The sequence below is a fragment of the Pteropus medius genome, unplaced genomic scaffold, assembly GCF_902729225.1.
Source record: "Pteropus medius unplaced genomic scaffold, Ma_sr-lr_union100, whole genome shotgun sequence".
In the NCBI taxonomy this organism is placed as follows: domain Eukaryota; kingdom Metazoa; phylum Chordata; class Mammalia; order Chiroptera; family Pteropodidae; genus Pteropus; species Pteropus medius.
In genome coordinates, this window is record NW_024354502.1 from 31,016,471 (window position 1) to 31,043,113 (window position 26,643).

Here is a 26,643-nt window from a genome sequence, read left to right on the forward strand (position 1 = left end):
TCACACTTCTCCGGTCCAGTCTATTTCAATTACTACAAGCTTTGATTTTAAGATATGTTTATATGGAAAGATTTAAAAATTAATGTCTGTGATGTCTGCTTGAATGCAATAATGAGTCATCTTTATTTCAAAATATTTACAGTTTTTTAGATTTTTTGGCACACTCTTAACCGTGCGTGTTGTCGATTGCCAGTCACTTGACTTCGACATAAGAGTCCAGGACCACAGTCACAGCGTTGGAAGATTTCTGGAGCTTGAGCAGTTTCTTTATGCCCTCTCCTAGAGCAGACCTGTCCCTCCAATAGGACTGGTTTACAAATTTTAGTCCAGAAATGACGAGCACAACAAAGTCCAGGTCCACAGTCAAAAGTTCTAAGACAGCTTTCTCCCTCTTGTCCTGTAACAAGATGAACATGGGCCTTAGCAGTGAATGGGGAGAGTGGCACATGGGGGTACTGCTACTGGGATAAAGGCGTGGGATGGAGGACAGAAGGCCACAAAGAATAGAAACTGCATGCACATCTCCTGGGGCTCAGTCTTATGCCAAAAGCAATAATGAAATGGAAATTTGAGCCCTACCTAACAATTAACTTTTTTATAAAGTTAAAATATTTATCAAAGAAAGAAGATTTTCAATCTTGAGAAATTATCACTCATCAGCGTTTTCTTAAATGGGATTTATCCTATCACAAAGAAAGACCATTATTTATAATAATGGGACCAGTTAATCTGAAAACACAAACAAGAATGGCCAGTTTACCACCTTCAAACTTTCTAGCTCTTTTATGTCAAAGATTGAAATTTGAGACCACAATTTGTTAAAAAGCATTCAGTGAAGTTCGTATTTTGTCCGAGAATGGAAGGGTAATGCACCTACATTCATCTCTGTTTCGTATCATGAGGATCTAAAAAGGGAAACTGCCATTTATTAAATTATAGACTGTAAAAAGAAGTGTATATAACATTTAATTAAACAATGAAATGTTTTCTTGCTAACCAGTCCATAATTAGGGCTATTCAAGGCCCTCCTGGCCTGCTGACTACCTTATGCTACTCCCTTACCTGATCTCTGTAGCTGCTTATGGAAAGAGATTAGAAAGAGGACATGCTCCCTATGTGTTTCTGCGGTGGAGAGAAGTAGAGTCAGTTTCAGCCTATCCTTGGAGAAGAAGATGTTTTTCTTTAAAAAAAAAAAGTCCTCAGAATGCTGCTCTTACCCTTACTGCCTTGTGACTTCTTAATATTTGGCTTCCTTTTGGGTTTGTTTTCCTGAATTGGAGGCTTTGTTGTTCCTTTTATATCTATGTCATCATGGACATCAATCTGCCTTTCCAATATTGGGGTTGCATCTTCCATTGTAGTACAAACATCTGAGAGACAACCAGGTGTAGTTAGAGTTATTAACTTCAAGGATTAGAACAACAGACATGCTAATTGTCATAGTATTATATAGTTTGGCAGTACCGCTGCCTTCAGTTTATATATAACTTTCTAGATTTCTGAGACATGTGCAGTAAATATTTTCATGTTCACATATGGCAAAGAAGGTAGTTAAGTAATTAATGGAATCCAAGTGAAAACAGAAGAATTTGAAAGATTCCAATTTGAACTCTCCCTTTAAAATCATCTCCAAATTGCTGGCAAGAGTTATTGCCAGGAAATAAAACTGTTTTATTTCATCAAGAAAAGGCAGCTGCATGAATTTACTTCAAGCATGAATCCAAGAAACCTTTAGAGAGTACCTATCTTGGAATATTCTGGTCTATAAAATTCAGATACTGTCTCCAGTTTAAAAATCACTGTTCATTGGGGCAAAGTAGTCCTGCAAGAGTTTATGTTAGTTTACCATTCATGCAGCGCGTTCCTGGACAGCACATGGCATTACGTTGGCACCTCCTCCGTACCCCACGACATGTAGCACAGAATGGCTTCTCATCTTGGGGCTTGAGACAGAATTTTCTGGTATTGCAGTCATTGTCAGACAAGCACTGTGAACCCTGTGAAGAGAAAGTGTTGTCACAGGGCTAGAGGACTGAAGCGAGCTGTGAGATGACTTTTTATTCAAGGCGGGAGGTAGAAGAAGCCAAATCATAGTGGCACTTGGAATGCTGTGACAAACCTTAGGCAGCATCTTAACTTTTCAGTGTAATTGGTTTTCTCCCACAAAGGGGAGATCAAATCACCAATGTGCGGCAAAGATTACATGTGTTTGAAAAATTGTCCTACTTTTAAAACTCAAAATTTAATTTTCTTATGCTCTTTGTGAAAATGAAAGATAATGTTTTCCCATGAGGAAGAAAATGTTTTCAGATGATTATGAGATTTTTGATATGTATCTATTAACTCCACAAGCTATGCTACAGTCTAAATATAATGTTGGTGTTTGTGGCATTCCTATTCAATTTTTTACTCTAGTGAATCACATCTATCAGTGCATCCATTTGCCAAGCAGCACCTCCGTGAGCCTTACCCAAGTGAACTGTCCTCTCATTTTTAGGATGCTGTTCACACAGAGAAACAGATACCAAAGACCAAATTTCCTCATCCACAGTTGATGTTTTTTCATATATACATATATGAAAGAACCCCTAAAACAATTCTGTGAAGTGAGACGGTGACAAAACAATGCACCTTGGCACTCAGTGTGAAAATTCTTATGCCTATATTTCCCGGCTATGTGGCCTTGGTTAAATTTTTCATCATCTCTAAGTCTCATTTTCATCATCTGTAAATACCTATCTCAAGTTGTGATGAAGGTTAAATAAGATGTGTAAAAGGTCTGGCACTTGGTAGAGATTTCTAAATGTTAGTTTCCTCCCCGATTTATAGGCATGTTTACAGCTAAGTGTCCTGAAATATTGCTTATTTAATATGTTAATGCCTAAGACCACTGGATTCTACCAGGGTGTCTTCTCAACTCCTTAATTAATCCAATTGACCTTCTAGATAAGATATTTCGTACATAAAATCTGAAGAACTCACTTAAACCCAAATGCAGCTCCCCCAGCCGGGAGTGCACAGCTTCCCCTCCTCCCTAGCTGCCTTTTACCTTCCGAGCCCCTTGCAGGTCGGCAGAGCTCTTGATGTTGTTGAAGTCCAGCACCAGGGCCCCCAGGGGAGCAAAGAACCAGCTAAGCCCCAGCAAGGCCACCACCACCATCCTTCAATCTCCAAGTCTCCTAGGCCTCTTCAGGACTCTCCTCCGAAGCTGGGCTGCTCTAAACCCACAAGTGAGCTTTTGCCACGATGGAAACAGCAAGTCGTCTGTAAGCGCTTCCTTTAAAAGGGAAGCAAATCTGTGTATAAGTAAGATGTGCGAAATACAAGCAGGGTCAGACCAGCGGTTCTTTCTGAAACTATTTATAACCAGATATGCCCCCTCATTTCTCTCCTCCTCCTTCCTCCATTTCCTTCTTTCTTACCCCACACAGGCTTCAACAAATCCCTTCAAAACTGTTTGATCAATAGTTCAAAACAAGGACTCAATAGAGGGAGAGGAGAGGTAGGGCCACAGCAGCTTCTCCTCCAGGGGTTGAATCCCTCTTAATTATTGCATATCAAAGTTAGTTCAAAGGGCTAGCAGAGAGCAGGATGTCTGTATCAAAGGCAAACTCTGATAATCACCTGCATTTCCTACCTTCAATAATCCTTTGGGGGTGGAGGGAGTCTGTTCTAAGATCCGTTTTCACAGTTAATTGTGCTCAAAGAAAGAATGAATCATATTGGCCAATATGCTATAGAGGATGCCAAAAACTAGAGTTACAAAATATACTGAGAAGCTTTAAACTGTGCTTCACATAGTGAAGACAGAAAAGAGAAAATGCCTTCTGATTAGCTCTGGCATCCAGATGTAAAAAAGGTAGCTTAAAAGCTGGAAACATAATAGCACCTGTTCTGACTAAATGTCAATGGAGAAATAATTCTCCTTAAAATGAAAATTGAACTGTTTGAAGTAAGAGTTATTAGGAAAATAATGAGATTTATTTTTTAAAATCTCCTTTTTTTGATGATGGGGACACAGAAAGTCCATTTTATACAGATTTATTCAATTCAGTAGGAAACTTTAGATCCATTTTATGAGCAATGCATTTAATTTGTATTGCATTATATTAAATTGACTTACACAGAACAGGTCTCCAAGTCTCTAGCAGATTTCAGATGGAATTTTATGCATTTTCAATTTTCCTAATTTCAATTTTTTAAAACTTTTGCTTTAGCCTTTTTGATTTTTTCCCCCAACCAGACTGTTAGAGAAGTCAAGTAATTTAGACATGTGCTTATCACTGTCTAAAAACTTTAAGGGTAAAACATCTAGATTTGGGTAAAAAATAATTCCTTTTTTTTCCTCCCTTCATTGTTTTCATTGTTCTCAGTGTAGACTCATCCTCGCACCTCGGGTGAGAGGTGCTGTTTAAAATCTAAAGATGCATCTTTTCTACAGCATAAATGGCAGTCTTAGTATTACTGGGTCTTTCTCCAAAACAACCTAACATCAGTTATTGAAATGTATCTTGACATTCTGTGCCATGGGAACATTCTCAGCCTTGAGTAATGTCTGGTGCCATTCAGCAGCTGGTGCAGGTGACCCCAGGCTTCCATGACTTGGCCCTCCTCCTTGTGAAGGTGCTGCTTGTCTGCCACTCATATGGTGCAATGCAGGCTACTTCTACCTTAATTGACAACGTCTAACACACTTTGATAGTACGACATGCCTGGTGACTAGGTATGCTAACAGAATTTATTTTGAAGTTGGACAATTATATAAAAGAGAGAGCCCTGGGGTTCCCTTTCTGCTGGGATTCTCCACTTCCTGTTACCTAACTGAAGAGAGACTACCAGGGCGCCAAAGGCCTCTGGGAATATATGCAGACAAAAGGACTGATGGAAAATCCTGTAACCCAGCACAAACATTCATTGCGCACTTTGCATGTAGCAGAACCTGTGGTTAGATGTTGGGAATGAAAGATAAAACATAGTCCTTGCCCCTGAAAAGCCAGTGTTCAGTCATAAGATATATAGTTAGGGATGATTTCATTATATTATGACAAGCACTAAGATAAAGGTATAAATGCAGGGCTGGCGGATCACAGAGGAGGGTGTGACAGACCTTAAGGATAAATAAAGAATCGCATCTAAGAGGAGGTAATAGCTGAGCTGGGATTTGTGGGATGAGTAGCAGCATCCCAGGTTGAGAAGCAGGGGGTGGTCTCCCCCAGGCTCAGAGGGCAAAGCATGTGCAAGGGCAGGGAGGTGCACTTCGGTTCTAGGGGGAGATTCTGCGTGGCTGGGGCAGATGGCAGAGAAAGAGACGAGGCTAGACAGTGAAGAACCTGATATACCACAAAAAGAAAATTGGATTTTATTTTATATGCAATGGAAAATTATTGGAGATATTTCAGCTTGAAAATGTCCTAATTTGCTTTTGAAGAAAGCAGTGCTGTTGGCAGTGTGGAGCTATGGCTGTAGTGTGCAAAGAGGGTGCTGGGGAATCACTTACCCTCAACTGCGATTGCCCTGATGATGATGAGGAGGTTGAATATAAGTCAGTAATACAGTGACGAGAACCAAGCAAAGGACAGAATTCTGAACCCCTATCGTTTGGGGTTGGGAGTGAGTAAGACGCTGAGCTAACTCTGACATGTCTAATTTTATGCTGGGTGCATGACGATGGCAAAAGAAACGGAGAAATCAGGATGAAAGCTTGTTAAGGGGAGGCAGGATGACAATCGGCCATGAGAAAAGCTGTCCAGAGCATCAAGTCCTTGCTGGATATCTAATAACCAGAGAGAAGGTTAAGCACCATGTCTTCTGGGAGCGATGCTCTCCATTTTGCCTTCTATAGACAGAGGGAAGGAGAGGATACAGATGCCAGAAGCTGGAGGGTTACAAACGGGGCACTGAAGAAGACTGAAAGGCAGACTTCTCTGTCTCTGTCTCTCTCAGCATGAAAGAGTGTGTGGGCTTTGGAGTCAGGCTGACCTGATTTGATCACAAGGCTGACTTCTATATACTCTGATGCCCCTACTACCTTGTGAATCTCTCTTAAAGAAAATTACTGCAGTCGTCTATGTATTTGTCTCTACAGCTAGATGATAAGCTTTGTGGAGGCAGAGCTTACTCATCTTCGTATCTTCATGCTTTGACTGGCTGGCACATGATAGAAGCTCCATAAATTTTTCCATGCGATGGATAAATGCACAAATAAATGGATTTATAGCAACTTTGTGACCTTGGTTAAGTTACTCCACCTTTCTGGGCTATGATCTCTTTTATAAAGCTGACACTACCACCTCCATAACAACTATATTTCAAGGGTTTAGTGTGTAAATACATGTATAGGGGCTGCTGCAGAAACTGGCACTCATAAAACTCTGATAAATGTGTCTCACTCATTGTCCAGTCCAGAACTTTCCATCATCACGTAAACTTTACTACCTAGCATAATGCATGGCCCTTCCATTGCAGGTTCTCAACAGTACATATTTGGTCAATCCAATTCGTCAAAGAAAAATTTCCCTAATCAGAAGCCTCATTTTCCAATAAGGCTATTTCTGTGTCTTCTAAAAAGCCAGAGCAATTCTGAGGAAAGTAAGTATGTGGAAAATGACTTTGGGTATATCTTCAAATCTGCCAAGGCTGCTTGCCTGATAGTAATCACAGCGTTCCTCAGCTAGGATGCCAACAACTGAAATGCGATGCCCCGGGTGGCAGCATTAATCGCCCACCATACGCTGTACCTCAATTATTTGGGGATTAGGGATGATGGGGAAGTGGAAAGAGGATGACAGGGAAGTAAAGGGGGAGAGGAAGTCTTTAAAAATGTTTCTGCTTAAAAGGCATTATCTCTGCTCTTAGGTCGGGGTACCAAAGTTCACAGTGCAGACTGCAGCAGCAAAGTACTTCAGAGCCCACTCAACAAGCCCCCTCAAGCAGCCCCGTGGGCTGTGGCTGTCCCTGTCAGACACAGAACAAAGGAAGCCCTCACATGCAGTTTTGGCCCAGATGCTGCCATTTTGATGCCCCCTGGCAAGGGATTTTTGGTTAACTGAAAATCTCAAGCTGATCCTCTTAGTTCCATGTGAGTACCTGGGCCTAAGGAACACTAACATTGAGCAATTTTGACTGAGCTTAGGGGAAATGAAAATCCTCCCCACCAAGGGCCCCAGGTTCGGCACTATAGATCTGATGCCCATCTCTGGGTGATTCATGACCCAGGGAAGAAATTGCAGGCTGGTATGTGAGAGCTGACACCTGTATCCTCCCGAATGACAGCTGCTATAGTTCAAGTTAAAGGCAGAGTGTCAGAACCCATGATTTATATTTACTTAGAAATGGAAATTTTTATTTGTTATGGCTCCTGTGTTGAAACCAGTTTGATTTCCATAAATTGCGCTTTTCTTAAAAGAAAAATCAAAGTAACTGAAACAAGCAGGTCTTTGGCAGAATCTCACAGGAAATATTCAGTAAAATAAAAGATGAGAAGGGGCATGTCGATGAGAGGAGACAAAAGACTGCAGGATATAATCACAAAGTTGATGTAAACCTTACCACTTCGTTTCCTGAGGTCAGAAGGTAAAGCAAGCTGTGCGCAAGGGCCGCGGAGGGGTTTGCCAGATGTCTTGCAACGAAGCGTGGGGGCCGAATCCGGAAGCTGCATGGGCGGGAGCCAGGGAAACTGGGTTCCAGCCTCTTTCACGGACTGTGTGGCCTTCGCTAGGTCACGTCACCTCTCAGTGTTGGTCTCTCACAATCTCGAAGGCCTCTTACAGACCAGTTTTCTAGGAGGTCACGATGAGGTCCGCCAGGCATCAGGCTGCGCAGCTCCAGGAGGCACCATTCAGATGGCAGTCTCTGTGACTGGCCCCCACTGTGGAGCGGTGCCACATGGTGGTGGTGGGGACCTCCTTTTGCTAGTGGCAATAGCCCCAGGATTCTCCTGACTGCACCAGGCATCTAGCTCAGAACGGCACCAGCAATCCCTAAAACTTCCTTCTTCAAGGATATGCTCTACCTTCTTTTTGTTTAAACATTTAAATGATTTTGTGTGATTTCATAAATCCCAAACGCCTTGACCATCCTACCCTATTTCTGGGCACTCTCCATACTTGTTTTGAATATGTTTAGGCTGCTGTAACAAAAATACCCCAGACCATGTGGCTTATAAACAACAGAATGTATTTCTCATAGTCCTGGAAGCTTGAAGTCTGAGATCATGGTGCCTGCACGGTCAGGCTGTGTCTGGTGAAGACCTGCTTCCTAGTTCATAACTGCTGTCTTCTCACTGTCTCCTGACTCAGTGGAAGGGGCAGCAGAGCTCTCTGGGGTCTCTTCCGCACGGACACTAATCCCATTCCTGAGGGCTCCACCCTTATGACCTAAGGTCCATCCCCTAATACCATCACATTAGGGGGGAGGTTTCAACATATTAATTTGGGGAGGACATAAACACTTATACCATAGTTATATTCTTCCTCTGATCCAAGCAATCACTGACATATTCATGTTACACAGGGGCTGGGATTGGGAGAGTGTGATGATGCTGCTATAAAAAGACAAGAAAAAATAAAAAGGAAGGTATGTCTCAACACTCATTAGTTGGAAAACACAGCAATGTCTTCACTGGTCGGTGACGAGTTAGTAAGTTGATAAACAGACATTTGTGTGTCTGAATGGACTCGAGTCAGTGTCGCCCTTTGCGATGTCCTTTCATTGATTCCATCATGTGTACCAGCAGTACTCTATTGATCATGTATGTAAAATTTTGGTGTTTTTTAAAAAACTGAATTATATTTACATTTCTAGAGTTTACAACTGACTCCTTGAGGCCCTCCCAGCCTTTTGGTTCTATGAAATTCCAAGCCACTACTTGGAAAGAAAGGTATTTTCGTAGAGTTTAGTTTGTTTTATTCTCTCAACTGACTGTAATTTAATAGTAAATACAGTGCAGGGAGGTGGAGGGCATTAGAAGGAAGGAAGAACCTATAAAATTGAGTGGAGCCCAATCTCCATTCTTCTTTTCCATTAAATACATTGTCTTCCTTTTACGCCTTTAGGTCCCATATTCTTTTTCACCATTTGAGTCTTTCTCTTTTGCCTCATTTTTCTTCATTCTCTTTCTCTATCTCCATAACTGACTCCACTTACTCTCTTTTCCCTTAATCCAAATGTCCTGTCAAATTTAATGGTGGCATGGTGGCATTCAGAGCCCGAGGGCATGGTAAGCTCATGGTCTGCATCTGTCACCCTGTGGTAGCAATCGAATTTGGACAGTGACCTCTACCATCTAGGTCTGTTATCCGAAATGTCTCCTGGACACCATTTCTGGGCCTTTCTGTGGTATATCTGGTAAGTGGGAGGCTGGAAGGGTTGTGGAGGGAGAGGAAATAAGACTCCACTGCAACACTGTGTCTGACTTCGGTGGACATGAGTGGGTGATCCAGGAAGCCTGTTTCAGGGATGGAGAAAACAAAGGGGAATCCTACTAGCCTTCAGCCTCTTCCCCAGGATAAAACAAGTTCCACCATCTGGACCCTAAGATGCAGACCAAACTAGGTCTGATTCTTTTTCCTCAAGAGTAGGGGGTATATCCCATTGCATTAGGAGACTCCAGTTTTGCCTGGTGTCCCAAGTCTGAAGAAACCAATTTTAAAAAATGAATTGGCCACCATATAGTTAACAATACTGTATTCTGTACTTGAAAGTTGCTATGAGAGTAGAGCTTTAATGTTCTCACCATAACAACAAAATGGTAATTATGTGAGGTAAAGGATGTGATAACTAACCTTACCCTGGTAAACATTTTGCAATACATAAAAATATCAAGTCATCACATTGCACATCTTAAACTTACAAAACATTATATGTCAATTATTTATCAATTAAGCTGGGAATGGCTATCCATGAGCTCTGCATACATGAGCTCTGGAATCCTCTGTTGGAGGGGAATGGCTGCTTGCCTTCAATTTCCCTGGGGTATTCTCCAGAAGGGCCCGCGTAGTTCTAGTATCCCTTCCTATTAGAGCTACCACAGCCCTATCTACTCCCCCTTCAGGGTGACTCTTCATCTGGTTACTCTATCTTCCTGGGTGTTGCTTCTGACTTACTGGGTGTGATCTGGCCTTCTCTGTCCCAGGCTCCTACTCTGGGTGTATCCTTGGTGTGGTCCAAGTTTCCTTAGAACTTTGGCCAAAGCAAGCTATGTGTGGCTGGAGCACTCTGGGTGGGCCCCATCTGACCAGGAGTTTAGTTCTGAAGCTCTCCATTTTAAAAACGAAGACACTGAGACTCAGAAAGTTTGAGTAATTTGCCAAGGTCACATGGGCAAATTAGTTGCAAACCTAGATCTGATCATAAGTTTTCTGGTTTCGAAGTTTATTCTTTCCTCTATACCATACTATATAGCTCATTAACTTAAGTCCATTCCCAAACATATCAAGTTGCTTAAAACATAGTTATATATTCACTAAGAAATAAAATCACAGGGAACACTGCCTCTTGCCTCTTTTTGAATTACATACAATTGTAGGAGTATGTCGCCTTCTTTTTTCTTAAATTATCTATCCTTTATGTGAATATCATTATAGTCCTTCACTATCAAGTGGTTAAGGTGAAATAATTTGCAGGTTGTGTCAGTCAGGTTGTACCCTAATCTACATAAGGTACATTGACAAAAATTGGTTTTCTCATCAAAACAACTTGTAAATATTTGCCCTTTTGATATTCAACTTAAACAGTGACTTTGGTAGAAAAGCTCCCAGACTCACCATCCAATCCTACAGGATTCATAACTGTGTTCGTAACCTTATGAAGAACTTGGATGAGGCTCTGGGGAGCAAGGTGAGACCAGGGGTCATAGCTCTGACTCGGAATCACAAGCCCAGTACCCACCAGCAGGTTTAGCTTTTCTTTTATCTTGTTTCTTTGCGCCCCCTTGTGGTCAGGAGTGAAGTGAACGCTCAGAAGGCTCGTAAATTCCAGGCACTGGATTCCAGAGTCATTTCCCAATTTCTGGTGGAAATTTCCCGTGGAACAGCATTCCCCTTCTCATAATTGTAGGTACTTCCCCCACCTAATGAAAGTGAACTTAGTTTTTCTAATTATAAAAGAAATACAGGTCTCAAATTTTTAGAAATTGGAAAATATAGAAAAGTGTTAACAAAATAAAAATAATATACACTTCTTGGCAGAGGTAGTAACTGTCAAATTTTGTTAAATTTTCCTAATTCTTTTTTATGCAGGTACATAGACCCATATATATACATGCAGCATTTATTTGTTTAATATACAATATAACTATCACCAGCTCCAGAACTAGCCATTACTATTGCCAACATCTCTCCATGTGCACCTCCTCTCCCCAATCCTCCTGTCGGCTGCCCCATCAGAGGTATACACTGAGGTTTAGTTATAATTCTTTTGCTTCTTCTTAAGTAAAATTACAATACACACACACACACACACACACACGGGATTACATTGTACTTCTACTTATGTTTCCTCCTTTTATTTTTTCCACTGAGCCTTTCCTCCAGATCATCAAATACTATCAGAACGCATGGCTATACCATAACCCAGAATAAGGGTGTATTATCGTTTATTTAATGAATTCTCTGAATGTTAGCCATGTTGGTTGTTTTTAATTTTTTGCTACTCTAAATCATTCAAGTTATTCAAGATAAATCTTTGTGTAAGTCTATGATTATTTCCTTGAGATGTATACTTAGACAAGGAATTTCAGGGTATTACGCTTAAATCTTTAATCACTCTGTCCCTCTGCATTGGAAGCCATTCCCCTCTTGTCCACCTGAATCATTCCAAGACATCACGTTTTGGAGAAGCCTTCGGTCTTCTCCCCAAGCACAGTTGAGTGCTTTTACTGCTAGGTCTCTGTGCTCTGCTGCCTTCTTGTAGAAGCACAGGCACATGGCTTATACTTCCTCTTCTTAAAAGATGCCTTCAGCCACTCAGTTTCTAGAGGATCCTTACCTGTCAATTTTTGGAGTCCTTAAAAACAAGCAAGTGTTCCCCTGCCTTTTTTTTTTTTTTTAAAGAAATAAGGAATCAATGCCACTGGCTTCAGGATCTTAATTCTTCTTACACCTAGGGTAACTGAACTACCAATTCTTCACAGTGGGCCTTCTGTTTTCACTTGCTTTTTCATTTTTGAGAGTAAAAGTATAATAATCTAAGTTTTTCTCTCAAAAAAGCAACATTGGCAGATCAGCAAGTCATCTTGACTATAGCAGGTGACCTGTACTGGGAACTTGCTCAGTAGGTGACGCCATCTTCATGGACCTCTGGACCCACACAGCACTGACACATTGGGGCGTTTCCTCATACACTGGTTCCAAGCACGGCGCCCTGTACATAATAAGCACTTAGCAAATGTCTCACAAATGAAGGAGTCTAAAGTCCCTTCCTTGCTCTAAAATTCTGATTCTAGAGATTTTATAGAAGAATGTCATATTATTAGGATTTAGACTGAGAATGTGCTGTCTGCACTTCCCAGAGTTTAGATCCCAGTGTAGGTGGGGAAATGAGAACTGGCTATAGTTCATAAGTGGCCAAGGCCAGAGTCTTGATATGGACACTGAGCATTAACCTGGATCTAGCTAAGTTGAACCAGAGGAAGAATTCTCTCTGTAGCAGCTGTTTTCCTTAACAGTTTCTTTCACCTTCCTAAATCAAGTGTAGAGAGAGAAAGGAAGTCTCTCTGCATGCCCTGGGACTGGTGTTGTCACGTCCTTTCACAAGAAAGACCTTTGGATGACAGAAGCTGAAAGAAGGAATGTTGCCAGATTCTGTAGAGCACTGTGAAGTGCTCTTTACAGCCTTTAATAGCCTGCTGTACCAACAAAAGTCAGGTCTGTGCCAAAGTACAAGCTGAAGTTGTGGCTCTAATATCCATACACATATGAATAAATATGTTTTGCCTATATAGCTTTTAAACTCATATTAATTTTCACCTGTGTTATTAAGTAGTGAACATTTTCCATATGCCAGGTAGATATGTGCTATGGATACATTATTTCATTTAATATCCACTACAATCCCCTGAAGTAAATCTTATTTAGTTGTTTCACAGATGTAGAAACTGAGGCATAGAGAGGTTAAGTTGTTTGCCTAAGACCACGGAGTTGGCAGATCTGAGATACAAACCCCACCTCTTTTAATTCCAAAGCTCATTTTATTTAGCCTACTAAGTTATACAGCTTTGCTTAGGACATTCATCATATTCTGCCTCATTTGGCAGGCATTTGTCCAAGTCCTGCATTGAATCCTTTGGGAGCACTTCTGTTCTCTCTTATTAGCCTGAAATGCCTTACACACAGCAAGCAAACAGTGATATTTGCCTGTTGATTCAAGCATTAACCTGGTGTTATGGACTGAACATCATAGACTTTGTGTGTGAGGGTTCTCCCTTTCATTTTGAAAATTTTAAACTTACAGGAAAGTTTCAAGAATAATGCAACAAACATGTATCTTCTACTCAGATTTGCCAATTATTAACATTTTGTGCATTTGTTTATCTCTTTTTTTCTTTACCATTTTATTTGCAGACACACGCTATTTCACTCCTAAGTACTTTAGCATGTATCTCCTAAAAACAATGCCCTGTCTGCATAACCAAGATACAATTATTACTCTTAGGAAATTTTATATTGCTGCAATACTAGTATAGTCTACATTCAAATTTCCCGAATTGTCCCAATGTTTCTAAATAGCTGGGGTTTTTTTTGGATCCAGGCTTCAATTAGGAATCACATTACCTTTAGTATCATATTTTCATCTCCTTTAATCTAGTACAGGTCACTAGCCTTTTTCTTAATCTTTCATGAAATATGCATTTTTTGAGAGACTGAGCAGTTGTTTGCAGAACTTCAAGAATAATTATCATTGTGTCCTCTGTGCATCACACTAAGGAGCACGTAATGTCAGTCTAATTTCTTTTTTCTCTTTAGTAAATAATCTGTGGGGTGATACTTTGAAACCGTATGAATATCCTCAATCGTCCTGCATCCACTGACGATTTTTGCCTGACTCAATTACTGGTGGTTCCAGAGTGGTTATTTTCTATTTCTATAATTTCTTCTACATTTATTAGTTGGTATTCTTCTCTAAAGAGGAGCTTTTCCCTCCTCCATCTCCTCTTTCCCTTTGAATGACAATCTACCGCTACCTGCGTGATCTGGAATAAGTGACATCACTTACCCCCTGGGGACCCATGCTTTCTCATCTTTAAAATGAGATGACCTGAGGGTCACATTCTTGAATTTTAGTCAGTCGGAGACTTTCTCATAAATATCTGCAAGAAATTCGCCAGAGAATGACACGGCTCGGGTCTACAGCACCAGCCCACAGATTCCATCTGCAGAAGAGTCACACATCCCTTCCGCCCGCCTTCTCCACGGCCCCTCCCATGGCAACAGTCGCTAGTTGCTCCAGGCGTTCTCGCGAGAGTGAAGCCCTTCTGGGACAGAGGGGCCATCCCTCAGGCTTCTCCCGCTTCACGTCAACCCCTGCCCTGGCCACCTGCGCTCCGGGCCCAGCTGCGCACGCGCGCATCCAGAGCCAGACAGTTGGTGGTGTTGGTACGCCCCAGCTGTTCCTCTCCGCACGCAACCCCGCGTCGCGCGACCCCGGTGTGACACCACGGCGCAAACGCGGCGCGGGGGGAGGCAGGGGCGCGCAGGCGCCGCGGGGGGAGTGAGGCCGCGCAGGCGCGGACGGCGTTGGTTGAAGAAGACCTTCAGCGTTGCCCTGGCGGAGCGGAGACCGGCTCTCTTTGGGTGGAGGTGAGGCGAGCCGAGGCGGCAGGCCGGGTGAGGGGGCGGTGGGCCGCCACTCAGCAAGGAACCTCACGGGAGGCAGGCCTAACGGAGGAGTCGGGAGGGAGAGCAGCCGAACGGGGCGCGGGCCGGGCCGCGGAGGGCAGAGGGGACCTTGCTCCCCTGACCGCTTCAGGTGATGGAGCTGCAGCGCCGGCGGGGACAGGCGGCGCTCCGAGCGCCGACCCGCGACCCTCCCTCCGCCTAGTGTGCCCACGAGACTTTGTTTCCAGGTGTCAAGCCAGAAGGGAGGTTGGTTTCTAGGGAAGTTGGATCCTCGAACCCCAAACTCACTCCCCGCCCCCCAGCTTCCTCCTTGGAATTGTTGTTGAGCATCAGGGAAGCCCTTCCACTCCTTACCGCCAAAGGGAGGATGCTGTTTGTGCAGCTTAAAAAGGAGAAAGGAGAAACTAAACGGGTTATTTACTGACTAATTAGTTATTGTGTAAAGCAGTATCACCTCCCACTTCTGTCTGCATCTCATGCAACCTTGGTACATTGTCAATATTTACAAATAACAAGTGCATTTTGTAGAGCTAATAAAAATATATGATGATATCTTTAGAGTAACATGAAGTCTCTGTGTCTTCTCGATTTTTGCTTGATCATACCAGCCGTGCATTTCCCATAAGACTCGTGGGCCTGAAAAAGTAAGCTTAAACTAGGCAGAATTGAGATCAGTTAGTAAACTAAACCAGCTACATTAATTTTGCAAAGTGGCAGTGGTTTTGAAAAAGAAAGCAAAATGCTCAAAGACTGTAATGCGTTCCTAGATAGATGTTTCTAAACATTTAAGTGTGCCTTTTCTTTTGTCAGTAGATGAAAAACCAGAGTGTAAAGCCTTAGCATTTATATTTGAATATATACTGCCTGCTTTTCTGTACTTACCTCCCCAAGTTTTAGACTTCTGGCAAAATTTCAACAGATACCAGCATCAGTTGTGATCGTAAAGGGTAATATCAGATTACAATTCGAAATGTGTAGAAAGTATAGAATCGATCATTTGAATACAGGGAAGTGAATTGTAAATTAATTGCTTTGGAAATGAACTCCAAAACCCTGTGGCTTAGAACAAAGTTTTATTATGGTATAAGTCAGTACATTTATCCTGACCCTTTCATGTTTGCTATACCCTTTTCTCTTTATATTTATTTTCATTCTACACTTCATTCTCTTAATATATAATGTCTGTCATATTTGACAGGTTTAGCTTTAAGGAGCAAATTTTAAGTGAATTCACAGTTAAGTGCATCATAACATGTCTGTTATGTTCAGGTATGATAGTATGGACAGAAACCTAACAGAAAGCCAGATTAAGAGCTACACTAAATAAATATTATTTTGAATGTGTAGATAGTTCAGGCATAGTAATTGCAAGGGCTAGGTGGTGGTCTGGATTTTTCTGGGATAGTAATTGGGCTAATGGGGCTGCTTGAAGTGGTTTTACAATAGGTTACACATGGTTTTTGAGACTGCTGCAGGAAAAGATTTTCTGTTATACAAAGAGGGCAAGGGAATGGTATGTTCAACATTATTGATAGACCTGAGAATTTCCACATGAGGGTCAAATTGGTAGTAGAAAGGCTGGGTAAATACTAAATAGGCAAGATGAAAAGTTGAGGCACCTTGGAATTTTGAAGGCTTTAACTTTAGAGTGTACACCAATTTTTAGTAAGCAGGTTACTGCAGGTAGAATTTATCCTATTTCTGTTTAATGGGTAAGATTATAGCACGTTAAGAAGAGCTTTGAGAGAGAGCATAGGCGTATTCAGGATGAATACATTTCACTTGGTAATATGGTAACTTTTAAGAGCTGAATTTCAGAGTGTCAAAATATTAACGTCGAAGATTTTTAATGCATCTATTTTTACTGTTCCTTTGCAAATTTACCTTATAGCCTTATACAGCTATTTGGCTTTATAACAGTCCAATAAATGTTTTTCTAATGTGAAAGTTTCTTTTAAGTAAAATGTCAAATTAACATATTTCTCTTTTAGCTTGTGAGAAATTTATTTTCCTTGAAATGCAATCAGAAAGATGACCTCTGTGAATCTCATGAAAAAACTCTTTTCTCCAGTGTTCTGGAAAGCTCTTTTTAAAGGAGCAGAATGCCTTCTTCCCTTGTATTAGGATATAAGCATTAATGAAGCAAAGGAAGGAAGACCATATATCTCTTCTCACAGCAGAAAATAGTAGGACTATGGATGAATAAATACTAAATGGTTATTTTTATTCCATTGTCCCCATTTTTCTTTATAAGATATGTGTAACACACCGACTTACTGTGACCTAGGAAAGGCTGCCAAGGATGTCTTCAACAAAGGATATGGTAAGTATGCTATTATAAATTTCCAGTTTGGGTAAGGAAGGGTTAGTGTTAAATGCCCTCAATACTATGCTAGTAAAATGTTAAGTCAACATTAATCTACCTCACAAGATTTAAGGGGATAACTATTAACAGGTTATGGACTTCATTCTTTAGCTGTAGAGTCCCACTGGCATTAAAAGCAATTGTATACATATACATACACATATATATACACACATATGCATAGTTAATATTATTTGTAAGACCAAATAATGTAAATCTGTAATAATTATGCCGCCTCTGGCTAGCCCTGGGGATATTTAAAATAGTGGGTATGGTTTTTCCTTCTCTAGATAATGGCATTGTTTTTATGAGAGTGAAATCACAACTTTTTACTTCTTTGGAGTAACATATATTCTTTGATCCTAAACATACATTGTGTAATAATTTTGGTCCTTAGAATAGTACATATTTTTTTCATTTGTTCTTTAACTTATATTTTTAAAATATATTTTGATTATTTTGAGGGGCTTAAAATTATATAATTGTTTTTTGTGGAACTCTCAACAAGAATACTATTTTCCATATGGAAGGTACTGTGGACTATTTTTATAATTTCTAAGTTGCAAAAACAGGCTTGAATGTCACATTTTGTACATACTGTGTTTTTGTGTCTGTGTTCAGGGTTTGGCATGGTAAAAATAGATCTGAGAACCAAGTCATGTAGTGGAGTGGTAAGTACCTAATATATTTTTAATAGATATAGCATAATTACCTTAAAGGAACCTGTTTAAAAATCAATGTTCAGTTGTGTGAAACAGCACATTTTTGGTACTGTGCTCTCTTCCCTACTCAGATTTCAGTAAGAATCCTCTACTTAAGCCCATAGACAATCAGGTTGAATTTTTAGAAGGACCCTTTCTTTTTGTCAGAATAAGTCTATTCTAAGTCTTATTCGAAGATAGAGAATATATTACATTTATATTTTTTTGACCCATGCCATATCATTATACTTTTACGAATATGTATATGGGCGCTAAAAACTTTACTTCCGTTGGGTTCGTGCAACTTTTAGTGCCCTTTTACAAATAAATTTTGGTCTCTGCCCCTTTATGATTAGTTGAAGCAAATGTAGATATAAAATGCATGTAGAAAGTTAGTTTACAGTTTTTACTGATGTTCATAAAGCCTTTTTTACTGGAAGTTAAGAATCCAGTAAAGGATATGTGGGCATATTTTCAAAGCATCATTAACCAGAGCTTTTATTCAGTAAGTCTCGCAACTAGATTAACTTTACATTTACCTTATTGCCTGATTTCTCATTATTGGCTGCATCTTTTTTTGGCATTTACCAATTCAAAGGAGTGCAAGATTTTTTTCCGAGATATAATGATTTAATTAGAAGAGCAACAGGCATGTGGAATTCTTACTGATTTGATACTTTGTCTCATATTCTGTATAATTCTGGTTTGTCACTGTCATTATTTCTCTGGGTTTTCTGGTAGTAAATAAATATATATGCAACAACCCTACTAGGATACACATATTGTTATAATTCTGTTAAAATAGAAAAATTGTACTCATTTTTAGTAGGGTTTCAGAATTTGCTCCAGTTAGGTTTGTGTTGCAGAAACCATCAACTAAAATTTTATCTCCCTTTCATGCTGCTGTGGTGTGGGAATATTCATTCAGATGGTAAGAAAAACAGACATTTGTGTGCTTGTTTTTATGGCTGCTTTTGTTCTCTAATACTGATTTAGGGTAAATTACATTCATTGTTCCAAATCTTAGATGTATATTGATATTTTTGTCATGTGTCATCAAATTAACAGTAACGTTTTTAAGATTGTTTTGTTGCTTTCCAGCATTTAATGTAGAGCTGTAGATGTTATATGCATGTTAGAAATCTATTTTACACTGTTTGATCTAATTATGAAATTTGACAAACACTGAAACGATTATGAGCCTGGAACTCAAAAAGAAAAAAAATCCTAGTCTTTGAGTTTTGTAGCTCTGATATTTTAGATTTTTGACAGAGTTTAAGCTAAGAAATGATGGTGATAACAAGGAAGAAAAATAGACTACTCTTTCACCTTAATTTTGTGCACCAAAATTAAGGTATGTATTTGCTATGCTTCAAATTTTTGAAACGTCAATGTAAAAAATAAACTGGGTAGTTGGATCTACTAAAAGAAAGTGATGGTCAAATTAAATAACTGTGTGAACTGTTAAACATGATTAGCATGTTATCATTTTTTACTAAGGCCTTGCCCTAAATGTGAAGCATGATATTCTCTTTGAAAACTTTCTGTGTGGTGTTGATAAACAGATCACAGTTTTCCCAGTTGTTTCATCAGCCCGTAGAACCAGAGTTAGGGAGGAGGGTATTTGATAAAGGGAAGATTCATATTACAAGCAGTGAAACATAACTGGCCAGGGTTGGCAGCATTTCAGAAATGTTCTTTAAAAACAGGGCCAATCAGAATGCTTTTTTCTTGACAGTTCATAGATTGTCAGTGACAGGTGTTGACTGTTTGCTTCCCCCAGAAGGAGATCTGTTTCTAATTGCTCGTTGTCATATGACTGAAATGACACCTAACCAGGAAGGAGGATCTATTTTAAGGCACTCATAGTAACTATTTGATAGAAAGCACTTTAAAAGGAAGATGGGGAGAAGGGAGAATGAGGGATAAATTATAACCTTCCATTCGGTTGTAAAAATGTATATACCCTTTCAAATATTAAAATTATTTATACTGAAAGTTTTACAGTTTTGTGGACAAAAGTAATAGTTTTATTAACAGCGTGAATGTATTTAATGCCACTGAACTATATACTTAAAAGTGGTTAAAATAGTTTTACATTAAGTGTATTTTAGCACAATAAAAGTAAAAAAAGTTTTTTAAATGCAATAAAGTTCTGATCCTATTAAAAGGGGAGGGGGAGGCTAGTGCTTCCACTGTTTGGAGATTTTTAAGAACTTTGAAATTAACTAATAGTTTGCAAGATGATAGAGAACCGATCATCTTTTCAGGCCGTGAAAGTAAAATGTTTAATATTCTATATTTTTGTTTTTTTTTAATAAAGGCATTTATTTTCAGTTAAGATATTTCTCTTTTAAGAAAGAATTCAAGATTCCCATTTAGTATAAGAGTGTATGGAACAAGAAATATCAAGAGATGAAATAGTGGGTAGATCTAAAACTGATTAGACTATTTAGAGATTAGAAAGAAAGAAGGAAAGCAAGAAATACGTTTCTGTAGAGTAGGGCTGTGGTAAAAAGCTAATTGTATTGGTGTCTGATGCATTGAACACTGCTTTCTTAAATGAATGTTTTCTGTTTGATGAGCTCCTTTTAAAGTAATTATCTTTTATTGCTTATCAGGAATTTTCTACTTCTGGTCATGCGTACACTGATACAGGGAAAGCGTCAGGCAACCTAGAGACCAAATATAAGGTCTGTAACTATGGACTTACCTTCACCCAAAAATGGAACACAGACAATACTCTTGGAACAGAAATCTCTTGGGAGAATAAGGTAAGAGAAAGCAGTACAAGTTATTTGTAGGTTATTAAATTTAACTTGCAGATAAAATCATGAACAAACAATCTGAACGAGGTCTTACAACCTATCCAGTAGCCATATTTTCCTCTGCATTTGGCCTTCTTTGTTATGTTTTATGTTTCTAGAAAGTAAAGCTTGGTTTGTCAGTACATAATTATCACTTTACATCTTTGTTCTGAACTGTTCTACTTATTCTATTATACAGCTGAGCCTCTCTTGGGTAGACTGAACTATTTGTAAAGATCTAATTTTTTGTAGTCATCTCAAAATTGGCTCCACAGAAAAATGTTTCTAAAATTCTATAATGTTTTCAAAGAGAAAATCTGTTGTCAACACCTGCTATGTATAGGGCATTATTTTTTGAGGTATGTCCATATGCACATTGCTGTATGTAGGTAATCTGTATAGCTGAATAATTCCTTAAGTTGGCTTGTTAAATATCAGGTTGTCTTATAATAATTTCAAGAGATTATCAAGATTATTTTGTTGTATTGGGATTTTGTTGTTTTTGTACTGTGATTTGCATTATTGGCTGGAAGAGGATTTGACCTTTGTATTTTAACCTGTTTTTTTGGCGAGATAATCATGATGAAGCCTGGAGTGAGGGGAGAGGAGTCAGAAAGGGACTGGGGAGGTTTAAGAGATAATTTATTAAATAATTTAATATTTGGCTTTCTTTAATGATGCCCTTTTCTTAGAGAGGAAGTCAGAAGAAAGTTTAGAATTGGTTTCTTGAGTCAAAATAAGAATCGAAAGTTACTAATTACTAATTTTAAATCTTTATATTTCAGTTGGCTGAAGGGTTGAAACTGACTCTTGATACCATCTTTGTACCGAACACAGGGTAATTATCCAAACCCCATTTTCTGAAATGTTTTTGTAGCCTGTAAGGGCAGAGGTGTAGAGTAGGGAGTTGGAATGAAAAGTTTGGCTGGAGGAAGATCTTAGGAGGTTGCTGTTAGGAATTCTAGAGCTCTTGTATATGGAGCACAGAGAAAGGAAGACAGACTCCCTGGAGGCAGGGTAAAATTCCGATTTGTAGATTGAACAGATGAACAAAAATATAAATCTAGTCCACAGAGACACATAGTAGAAAAAGTTTAGGCACTAAAAGAGTTTGTGATTAGGTATTTCTTAAGCTATTCTAAAGATTCATGGATGTGGTATTTTGCTGAGAAGTTAATTTCTTAAGAAAACTATAATTTCCTGACTATAGAACAATAATGAGTAGTATGCTATTGACTTGCTTTCTTAGCCTTTATAAATTCCCCATTTCTCTGCTTCAATATCTTAACCTAAAAAATGGGGATTGTGTTGTTTCCTATCTGCCTATCATGAGCCAGGACTCTCAGAAGGACAAAGATAGTAAAGACAAAGTGGCACTACTTCTCAGCTATAACGATAGGTGTGGCCTTTTTGCCATGCACTTTAGTAATTTTCAGGACACATATTCTCATAAGAGGCCTTGTTGGAATAGAACAGGGATTATTAAGAACTACTTTTAAATTTATTCTGAAAAAATGCACATTCTCTTCCATCCGTCTGTCATTGTCCATGGAGAAAACAATGACCCTAAGGAAAATAAATATGCTTACTCAAGGGCTGTACCCGTTAAAAAAAAAAAAGTACATGGGGGTGGCTCCATAGTATAGTGGTTAGCACATCTGCTTTATACACAGAGGTCCTGGGTTTGCGCCCCAGGTAAAGCCACGGACCATACTCTGGGTTCGCCAGGCCCCGGATGCAACAGGCCCCTTAGGTACGCCAGGCCCTGGGTACACGCCGTGATCGTGTGGGAGGAGACACCCCGCCTTCGGAGATCCAGTTCTTAAGGGGAAACAGTAACATCCATAGGTCAGGGGTGAAGTGGTGGGGGCGTGGTCATTAAAGAGGGGAGAAAAAAAGAAAGTACACTTCTCTCCATGATAGGTTAATTTAGAAATTCATAGTGTTTGGTATTAACTTCTGTGTGTTACTTTTTGTAGCATTTGGGCATTTGGAATCATTTAAAGAATTTTGGCTTCTCATAAGTCTTTATACATAAGTATTCATATTATTAATTTCGTACTGAAATACTTTCTTTTTTACACTTTTGTTCATGCCTTCAAGAAGTTAATCATGAAATACCCTATCTTTTGAATCTGTAATGAGGAATAGGTAAACATACTATATATTTTTTTAATTTTAACAAAATTATATTTTTAGAGCTAAGTCATTGGAAACATTTTTACTACATGTATGCCATCTACCAAAATGATATTTATATTGAGGGAGAGAGAGGATAATACTCTAAGATTCCTGGACAGTAATAGAAACTCATGTCGTTTTCATTGTATTGTTTTTGTTTGTTTTTCACAGGAAGAAGAGTGGGAAATTGAAGGCCTCCTATAAACGGGATTGTTTCAGTCTTGGCAGTAATGTTGATATAGATTTTTCTGGACCAACCATCTATGGCTGGGCTGTGTTAGCCCTTGAAGGTTGGCTTGCTGGCTATCAGATGAGTTTTGACACAGCCAAATCTAAACTGTCACAGAATAATTTCGCCCTGGGTTATAAGGCTGCAGATTTCCAGCTGCACACTCACGTGTGAGTGTTTATAATTCATTCCTCCTTTACTGCCAGTGCAGTCACCCAAAAAGTTGATAGCCATTAGCATTTTGAGAAGATTAGAAGTGATGGTACTTGCATTTAATACCTTGCTGTACTGTTTTCATAGTCAGCAAAATATTGCCAGAGATCCATGCACTTGGTACATTCTGCTATGCTACTGATAGTTACCGGCCTCAGTTTGTACCCCAAACTTGATAAAGCTCTAGAATCTGTACAAGGAGCACTGGGATAGAGCCCAAGGGCATGCGTCACCTCTTGATATAAGGGATCCTTTGGAGATATTTCTGCTTCCTCTGGTGCCCTGCTCAACTTGGCAGTATCTGGAAGCAGGTCTGTTTAGATCATGAAAGACAATCACCTAATTGATCTCAGCACCCTGGAGCATCCCCAGTAATTCTTTGGAGGTTTTCAGATACCCCTAGAAAGAACCCAGCCACCCCTACTGCATTCACAGATTCTTAAAACAATTCTGGATTTAGTTCTGTAGACTGTACCCTGTTGGTGAAATGAATTTGAACTTTAAATTGTATTTTATATCTTGGGCTACTGGGTACTGCTACTATACCAGGAAGAGAAAGCAAAGGGTGAGCTATGTGATTTTGAAGTGATGCAGATTACTCTTTGCCAGACATTCAAATCCACTTATGATGACTAAAAGTCAAGCAGTGGTATAGACAGTGGCATTAAAATGGAGGAAACAGTACTATTAGAAAAACCATGAAAACTCAGGGACTGACTTCTGGGATGCTTTAAAGCAATAATTTAGGAACTCCTCTGGAGCAGTGCACCCTAGGTGTTGTAGGGAGGGTGCTTTCTAAGTCTAGGACTCTTGTTTTAGATGAAATCAGAATTGGCTTTATTCCCCTACTTATACATTTTGTGGAATCTTTATTGAACTCAGCTTTTAAGTTTCTAAATTGTGTGAACATCTCAAAGAGACCTGTAGGTCATATTTATCTAGGTGTCAGCCTTTGTGCATAATTTGTGTCTAAGAAATTTATATCATGTGGAGGAACCAAGTAAATAAATCAAGTGTTCAACTACGTTTTAATTAGGTGGTCAAATTATATAACTGGATTTAGTTCCTTGTTTGGTAATTTATGCTAGAAGTTTGCTGAAATCTGTAGTTGCAAAATGAGATCCTTATTTAGATAATTTTAGAATTTGTTTCCATATCATAACAGTGGTAAAAACTAGATATTTATGACTTTTTCTTTTACGGTGAAAACAGGAATGATGGCACTGAATTTGGAGGGTCTATCTACCAGAAGGTTAATGAGAAGATTGAAACATCAATAAACCTCGCTTGGACAGCTGGCAGTAACAACACCCGTTTCGGCATCGCTGCTAAATACAAGCTGGATTGTAGAACTTCTTTATCTGTAAGAATGTGCAGCCAGATTGTGTCTACGCTTAGAGTTTCATCTAAGTTGTTAATGTTGTGGTATGGTTGTAGTTTGCATGTTCTTCATTAACTATAATGAGCTAGTCATTGTGTAGTGAAAAGAGTATTACACCTGAAATCAGTAAATGTGGGTTCTAGTCCTAATTCCTCCTGTATTTGGCTGTTGTCTGACCTTCTCAAGTCATTTTCTCTCTTTGGCCTCAAAATTTTCTTACCTATAAATTCATGGGATTTGATTACTCTTCCTGTTGGTATTAGTAATTCTTATTAACAGTAACACTAATTGAGCTCTTAAATTTCAGGTACTGTGCTAAGGGCTTTACGTGTATTTTCTCATTTAATCCTCACAACTACTATAGGTGGTGAGTAGTATCCTCATCCTCGTTTTACAGATGAGGGAACCGAGGCTTAGAGAGGTCAGGTAACTTGCGCAAGGTCACACAAAGTGGCTGTGCCAAGATTTGAACCCAGATCTGTCTCGCATCAGAGTTCATGCTCTAACCACTGTAAGAGATTGTAAACTGGTATCTTAAAGAATTCAGTACACATGAGTATTCAACTACACAGTGTTTTAAAAGTATTCGCTTGTGGCCTTTAAGCATGCATTCTCAAGGTCCCTACTGTCCCTATGAGTCCTCTTAACTTCTTAAAAGATTTGTCTTTTTATTAATTAAATTTTCAGTTTCAGTCATTCTAGATTGGCCCTAAGGTGCCTTAGCTTTGGAAATCTGATGCATGAAGTGGTGCTTGTACTGGACTTACATATTATGAAATTGATTGTTTTCTTACTGTTTCTATTTCCTCTCATAATCTTAGGCCAAAGTAAATAATGCCAGCCTGATTGGACTTGGTTATACTCAGACCCTTCGACCAGGTAAGTAAAGGAATTAATAAGAAAGAGATTGGGCTGGAAGGTAATAGAGGAATAATGAAAATAACCTACGAAACAACCTGTAATCAGTGTAGGTTACTTCACACCATTTTGTAACATTCATTTCTTCATACAAAGTAAAACACATCAAGTACTTTTGCTTAAAAATATGTATTTCTAACTATAGCTTGGTCACTCTGGCTTGTGAATTTGGTTGATCACTCATTATTCTTAATCCTGAACTCCAAGTAAAGTTTGCCATGATTATGCTTTACTCATCACAGATTGGATGATTATAGTTAACTCTCTGTCAAGCTAGTAATAGTTGTATGCTTGTAAGTCTTACACTCATCTGTAATCCATGCCATTGATTCCATCCATTGTTTCTAGAAAATGCAGGTCTGATTGTAACACTTGTCACAAGTGATTGTGATATTTTCTTCTTCTAGGAGTCAAACTGACCCTGTCAGCTTTAGTCGATGGAAAGAACTTCAATGCAGGAGGTCACAAGGTTGGGTTGGGATTCGAACTAGAAGCTTAATGTGGTTTTGAATAAAGCATCAAATTTGTTCCTGGAGGTGAAGAGAAATGAATCCACTATGTTTTGGCCTTAAAATTCTTCTCTGAAATTTCAAAAGTGTGAACTTTTTATTCTTCCAAAGAATTGTAATCCTCCCCACGCTGAAGTCTAGAGATCGCAAGTCCACCCTAAGGGAGGTCCTTAAAGGCATGCCTGGAAGTTGTTATGTTTGTGCCACATTTCAGTTCCGCAGTATTATTTTAAATGTGTTCCTCGGCGACAATGTAGTGTCATGTTAAAGGAAATGACTCGATCCTCCAGTTTGTACATCACGTCCTGCATGTCCCACACCACTTTTTCATGACCGTTTAATATATTGGTCTGTGTGCTGTAGTGGAATCTTTGGTTTTGCATCAGGGTATAATAAAATAAACCCATCACATTTGAACATAATTGCTCATCTTACTTGCTAGTAGTGGTTTTCTTATATTTGGTGTGATTTGCTTTGAAAAGTACTCTCATAGGTGAGAGTATAT

General features: G+C 39.3%; 2 protein-coding genes across 8 annotated transcripts; one reads left to right on the top strand and one right to left on the bottom strand.

The window, feature by feature from the left end:
- Positions 1 to 94: 94 nt before the first annotated feature.
- On the bottom strand, positions 95 to 14,369 carry DKK4 (dickkopf Wnt signaling pathway inhibitor 4). 6 transcript variants are annotated; one of them, XM_039853636.1, is made up of 6 exons: positions 14,212 to 14,369; positions 7,549 to 8,542; positions 3,050 to 3,277; positions 1,847 to 1,997; positions 1,218 to 1,370; positions 147 to 397 (listed from the first exon to the last, which is right to left on the bottom strand). In XM_039853636.1, the coding sequence occupies exons 3-6, from the start codon at positions 3,158 to 3,160 to the stop codon at positions 147 to 149; spliced, it is 666 nt and encodes a 221-aa protein (XP_039709570.1). In that variant the 5' UTR covers positions 3,161 to 3,277; positions 7,549 to 8,542; positions 14,212 to 14,369. The 6 variants fall into 6 exon arrangements, with proteins under 6 accessions (XP_039709568.1, XP_039709570.1, XP_039709571.1 ...); XM_039853637.1 differs by lacking the exon at positions 14,212 to 14,369 and adding an exon at positions 10,888 to 12,037; XM_039853635.1 differs by lacking the exon at positions 14,212 to 14,369 and adding an exon at positions 10,764 to 12,037.
- A 284-nt stretch (positions 14,370 to 14,653) lies between these two features.
- VDAC3 (voltage dependent anion channel 3) lies at positions 14,654 to 26,560 on the top strand. Of its 2 annotated transcripts, XM_039853630.1 has the most exons (9): positions 14,654 to 14,795; positions 17,089 to 17,157; positions 17,821 to 17,870; positions 20,522 to 20,674; positions 21,493 to 21,545; positions 23,060 to 23,287; positions 24,543 to 24,693; positions 25,533 to 25,590; positions 26,037 to 26,560. In XM_039853630.1, exons 2-9 carry the CDS (start codon positions 17,091 to 17,093, stop codon positions 26,126 to 26,128), a joined length of 852 nt encoding a protein of 283 aa, XP_039709564.1. In that variant the 5' UTR covers positions 14,654 to 14,795; positions 17,089 to 17,090; the 3' UTR covers positions 26,129 to 26,560. The 2 variants fall into 2 exon arrangements, with proteins under 2 accessions (XP_039709564.1, XP_039709565.1); XM_039853631.1 differs by lacking the exon at positions 17,821 to 17,870.
- Positions 26,561 to 26,643: the final 83 nt, after the last annotated feature.

What these genes read in the sequence shown, in the direction of transcription:
- DKK4 (XM_039853634.1), bottom strand. Translation starts at nt 3,160, where the DNA reads ATGGTGGTGGTGGCCTTGCTGGGGCTTAGCTGGTTCTTTGCTCCCCTG. An exon ending in ACCTGCAAGGGGCTCGGAAG is followed by an intron (nt 1,998 to 3,049) that starts GTAAAAGGCAGC and finishes TTCTCTTCACAG; the next exon opens with GGTTCACAGTGCTTGTCTGA. An exon ending in GAAGTCACAAGGCAGTAAGG is followed by an intron (nt 398 to 1,217) that starts GTAAGAGCAGCA and finishes ATCTTGTTACAG; the next exon opens with GACAAGAGGGAGAAAGCTGT.
- VDAC3 (XM_039853630.1), top strand. Translation starts at nt 17,091, where the DNA reads ATGTGTAACACACCGACTTACTGTGACCTAGGAAAGGCTGCCAAGGAT. An exon ending in TGTCTTCAACAAAGGATATG is followed by an intron (nt 17,158 to 17,820) that starts GTAAGTATGCTA and finishes GTCTGTGTTCAG; the next exon opens with GGTTTGGCATGGTAAAAATA. An exon ending in CCAAGTCATGTAGTGGAGTG is followed by an intron (nt 17,871 to 20,521) that starts GTAAGTACCTAA and finishes ATTGCTTATCAG; the next exon opens with GAATTTTCTACTTCTGGTCA.